The 5,643-nt window shown below is 48.7% G+C and overlaps 1 protein-coding gene across 1 annotated transcript in view; it reads left to right on the top strand.

The window, feature by feature from the left end:
- The window catches only part of SCUBE1 (signal peptide, CUB domain, EGF-like 1), a 151,387-nt gene that overhangs the window by 40,906 nt on the left and 104,838 nt on the right, over nt 1-5,643 (top strand). The window contains exon 4 of the mRNA XM_006866906.1: nt 3,643-3,771. Coding sequence (XP_006866968.1) covers nt 3,643-3,771 — 129 coding nt within the window. The remainder of the gene's footprint in view (nt 1-3,642; nt 3,772-5,643) is intronic.

Consider the following 5,643-nt stretch of genomic DNA (forward strand, 5'->3'; position numbering starts at 1 on the left):
TATGAATGGATAAACATAAGGATGGCTGGATGAGTATTTGAATGGCTAAGTTATAGGGCAATGGATGGTTAATGGGGGGTAGATGGGTGTTTGGGTGGTTGAGTAAATTAACTGATGCATGACTGGTTGAACACTTGGGTAGCTCGATAGGTATGTGTTCGGATGGGTGTGTAAATGGATGGATGGGGGAGTGGTTGTAAAAATGAATGGGTGAATGGGATTGCAGGATTGGATGATATTTTCTTGGTACACAGTGTAATTGCACCAAAGGTGAAGTAACGTGTATCAAGCACTTAGTCAATGTCTCACATATCACGGGCTTTCTAACTTATTAGAAAGAGCATGAGTTGTGTTACTTAAGGACCTTTGTTCTGATCCTTGCCCTACCAAAATGTGACCGTAGGTGATTATCTAACCTCTCTACACTTTTGTTTGCTCAACCATAGAGTGTAATTTAAAACATCTACTCCAGAGGGTTGCTGTGAGCAATAAAAGGGTTGATGTATGTCTCAGTGCTGGATGCTTACATACTCCTTCTGAGGTACTGCTTAAGAGAGGGAATACTTTTACCCAAGCATGATCTGATTGCTCCAACCTAATCTATGTTGGAAGAAGTATAGCCAGAGTGCTCCTTGGAGGCCAAGATGGCCAAACTTCGTCTCTCATACTTTGGACATATTGTCAGGAGGGACGAAGTTGCTGGAGGAAGGCTATTATGTTTGGTAAGGTGGAGGGTCAGAGAAAAAGAGGAAGACCCCCAGCGAGATGGATTGGCCAAGTGGCAGCATCAATGAGTTCAAGCGTGGCAACAATAATGAGGTTGGCCCAGGATCGGGCAGTGTTTCATTCAGTGTTTCATTCTGCCGTGCATAAGGTCGCTATGAGTCGGCACTGACTCGATGGCACCTAACAACAACAACAAATCATATGCCCATCTGGGACCAGCAGCAGTTATTAATGCTGATTTAACAGCATGTATTATTTGGAATTGATTGATCAGGTTCCACCCCCAGGGTTAGGGAATGCCAGTTTCCCCTGAGTGTCCTATTCAGATGAAGGGAGAGAAGAACTAGCTAACGATTTCCAGATCTGATCAGGTGAGAGGTGATGGTGAGGCTGACAGGTAGTAGGAACGGGTAACCAATAGGCAGATGGTGAGTGTGTTACAGGTATAGAAAAAACACTGTCTGGTAGATGATGCGATGCGGGGGGCAGTCAGAAGAATGACAGCATTCACTGAGAGGGGGAACCCCAAGGATAAGCAGGTTGAGGAAAGTTGGTGAGTAGAAGTTGCTTTGTAGTGTCTACCCAGGGAGAAGCAGTCTAACTTCCTGTGTCTGAAATTCTGATGAGATGTCTGAGCTAGAAACAGAAATGGGAAAGTGATCATATACTTCAGCATTTATAAACCCATGCACCCTTTCGATAAACCCCCAAATCTTCCATTCTCCTTTAATGTTATTTCAGATTTCTAAGTGCATTAAATAGCCTATTAAAAGCAATTCAGATGAGTTGCAGAATTGAATGTGCTTCCCAACCTTGGAGAACTGCCCGTGCAGATGGCCACTGTAGGCAAGTTGGGGGAAGTCTGTTTCTTCAGCCTTTGAAGATCCAGGCCACTTTGTCCTCCCACAAGCTGGCTGTTGAGCATCGAAAGTGGACTGCACAGCCCAGATACTGTACTCTGCTACCTTAGATGCTGCTACATTTGCTGTGGTTGTCCGCTCTGCTCAGCAGCATCTCTGACAGGCAAGTGAAGGTGGTACTTGGTTATCTCTGGAGTAAGAAAGCTCAGTGCTTCCTGAGACAGCCTCCACCTTGCAAATGGGTCTTTCTTCCTCCCGGTGAATGATAATTGGTCCTATGAGTTCTCCCCACTGATTGCAGCTTAGCCCCACAAATCAGTATGGACGGTAGAGCTCCCTGATTCCCTACACCAGCTCCTTAAAGTATTTGAGGGGCAATCAGCTTTGTCCCCCAGGTCCCTCTCTTTTCCAAGCTGCCCCCATGCCTGCTTTTGTAGCAGGAACCCAGCCTCAAACTGTCTTTTCGACCTGTTAGGTTTCTTCCTGCTTTCACCAGTTGCTAAGCACTTCAGGTTCAGCTTAGCTGGGAGCATTTCCGGTTCCGTTGTATGTGGGAGCACTTCCTGTCCCTGCTCTTGCTGGACCTCTAGAGGTCAAATTCAGGGAGCTCTGGTAGCGAAGTGGTTACAAATCGGGCTGTGAACCACAAGGTCAGCAGTTCGAAACTACCAGCTCCCGTAAAGATTTACAGCCTCGGAAACCCTGTGCAGGGTCGCTATGAGTCGGAACCGACTCCACGGCATATAACAATAACAGCAACAACAAAGGTCAAATTCGGTGTTGATTAAGGTGGATGAAACCAGATTAATTAGGGGCGTGCCGGCGGGGAAGGGGGGGAGGTGGGTTCTGAAGCAGGAGGAAAAACGAGGGCCCCCAGGCCATTGCTAACATAGTCGCTCTTTGTCACACGATCGAGACACCCAGAAAGTCCCAATAGAGCCTTGGGTTCCCCGCCTGTACGATTCAAATCCTACTTGTACCATTTACTGGGTGCGTGATATTTGGCAATTTTTTATTCTCCCTTTGCCTCCGTTTCTTTTGTACTTGTAGAATTGGGTTGACGTTGATAGTCCGTACCTGCTTCACTTAGTGTTCAGATGGAAGACAGAATGAGTGCTAAGTGTTGGGAGCAGGCCTTGAAGCAGTTGGTTGAGTGTTAACTGGAAGTGTTCCTGTTGTTCCCCAAGATCTCTCTGATCTCTCTGGAGCTCTAGAACTGATATTCCATTGGCCCCTGATGGGAAATGTTGAAAACACTTTCAACCAGAAAAAGAGTGACCTTTTCAAAGGCCACTGTCTGAGAGACAGAAACCTTTGTTCCAGTAGGGAGCTTGAGCATTGACACCCAGGCTTCAGATGCTGATGTGGGGGAGTAGATGAGCTTTTCTTTAATACCAGGGCTTACATGTTTGGAACGGTTACCTTTACTGCCTGTGTAAGGAGCTCTGGTATCATAGTGGTTACGAATTGAGCTGCGAACTGCAAGGTCAGCAGTTCGAAACTACCAGCAGTTCCGCGGGAGAAAGATGAGGCTTTCTGCTCCCGTAAAGATTTACAACCTCGGAAACCCTGTACTGGGGCACTGAGTCGGAACCGACTCCACGGCACATAACCACCACCACCACTGCTTGTGTAGAAAGTTAATGTTGTCCCATAGCCCCTGCTGCACCGGTAATGAGCTGACCAGTTCTAGGGGGCATTCAAGTAGCCTGAATAACCAGTTCTCAGGGAATGGACACAGGGTCCTTGCACACTGTCCGTGTTAAGAGGCAGATCTGGGCTTGAACTGTGCCCTCTTGCATGTGGTGAGAGCTGGATGCAGTCATGTAGGGAAGTGTCCACACCATGCCCAGCGTGTGGTCCTAGCCTGTAAGGCCGTGACCAGCCTTGCTGCAGAGCCAGAATTGTTGTCTTTGTCATCTTTGGGTCCCCAGCCACCAGCGGGGACTACCTGTTGAGTTATCCCCTAAGCACTCCTATCCTGGGGGGCTTCAGCAGTGGGGATGGGAGCACCCAGGCCCTCCATCTGACCCCTCTCATGCTCCTTGTTTTGCAGACATTGACGAGTGTGAGAACGACTACCACAATGGGGGCTGTGTGCACGAGTGCATCAACATCCCGGGGAACTACAGGTGCACCTGCTTCGACGGCTTCATGTTGGCACATGGCGGACACAACTGCCTAGGTGAGTGAGGCGGCCAACCTGCCCTGGCCACCTGCCCTGGCCACCGGACCAGCTTGCAGAGTTGGGGCCTGGAGAAGCCTGGCCTCCCTTTGGCCCCCTGAGGTCTCTTACATAACTCCAGATTCACACAGTCCAAGTGTTTATTTTCAACCAGCCTTGTAAAGTGCATAGTTGCGCAAGCTTGCCACATGAAATTAGAAACGTAAAATGCAAAAGATGACTCCGGAGAAAAAGAAAACGAATAAGCCATTTTTAGCGATGCTGGCGTGTACCCTTCCAGTCTTCTCTCCAGATTCCTTGTTTTGACTCTAGGGCTGAGCAGATGTGCCTCGCTTTGCTCGTTAACGTCACATGTACCCCCAGCACTTTGTGTTCCCCGTTGCTACCATTTTCAGAGTTGAGTCTGATGAGGTGAGATTGTGTCAGATCCTAGGTGTGCGGTACTCCACGTCTGGTTGGTGGCTGGTCCAGAGGTGGTTCAAATCTTGTACCAAAAGAATGCCATCTCCTGGTAGCCAGTGCATGCTTCCCTCCTGGACCACTGGCTGCTGAGTGACACGAAGCAGTGACCAGCCGGTATAAGCGTAGATTCATCAAGACCAGGGCTGTGTGTATATGACCTAACCTCTCGGAGCCTTGTTGGTTAAAGAAGGTTGTCAGAGCAGCTGCCTCACAGGGCTCTTGTGATGATGTCCAGGCCGCACTGAGAAGCGAGCTGGGCCTCAGTCTTCCCCACTGTGAAGTGGGGCTAATGATGCTGCCTATGTCACTGGTTATAAAAAGGCTGAATGGCGGTGCTAAGTAGGTGCTGGAAGCCTTGTTAATATTCTAGGGGACTTGGTTTCCCCTCTGTGACTGAACATTGAATATGATTAGTTTGTTTTCGTACACTCAGAATCCAGAGATGACTCTGGGCATACAACCTCTCTATTACCCGGCTTTCCCTTTTGTATCCTGAAAAATGCTTCCCAGCAATAGAACTGCTGCTGGTAAGAGGATCATTGGGTACTTTGTGCTTTCACTGAAGTCCTTTCTAGAAGGGCCTGGCATGCCTTCTGTTGGGCCTGCTGGCCTGCTGGTTGCATGATATGGGGAGGGTGATAACCTGAGTGTTCTAGAACTTTTCCTCAGAGTAGTTATATGGGCTTCACAGTTCCCTACCTGTTTCTGTTTCATGCATATTGGATCTCAGACGAGCTCGTTATGGGAAATAGATCTGTGGATGTGTAATTACACCCAAACAAAGTGCTGAAACGGAGGTCTAAACAGCAGGCTACTGCAGTCCCAAGGGACCCATGAACAACTCCGTCTGCCTGGACTGAGAGGGTGGGGGGAGAAAAGTCACAGGTTCCCCAGAGGGCTTCCAACAGGAGGTGACAATGAGCAGACTCTGGAGGCTGGGGAGGCCACAGCTGGTGTGTGGAGCACCGTGAGTGACTCTTAGCAGCTGAGCTGGGGAGTGAGTGTGGAGGAGTGGGAGCAGAGGAAGCAAGGGCTGAGGTTTCATCATGAAGCATCGGGACAGACACCGCTGATTGTCCCAGACACAGGGCTCTGAGAACAAGTGCCAACTCGCTGGGACCTAAGCACTTGGCTTTACCAGTGTTTCCCCTTTTCCGGGTGAGGAGGGTCTGTGTATTTCAGCAACTGATCCATCAGTGACAGAAACAAAGGAAGCTGACAGTACTCGTGGCCTGGAGACTCGGTTTTTTCCTATTTTTTTAAATCAAAAAGTTCATGAAAAAAATGGAGTTAAAAGATCATGGGAGCGCAGACCGTCCAAACCATAGGCTCTGAGGATCAGACTCTAGCCACCTAGAAGACATAGCAAACTGTCCCTCATCTGATTATTCAGTAATGCTTGTTAGTAAT

Source organism: Chrysochloris asiatica, unplaced genomic scaffold (assembly GCF_000296735.1).
Source record: "Chrysochloris asiatica unplaced genomic scaffold, ChrAsi1.0 scaffold00097, whole genome shotgun sequence".
NCBI classification, from domain to species: Eukaryota; Metazoa; Chordata; class Mammalia; order Afrosoricida; family Chrysochloridae; genus Chrysochloris; species Chrysochloris asiatica.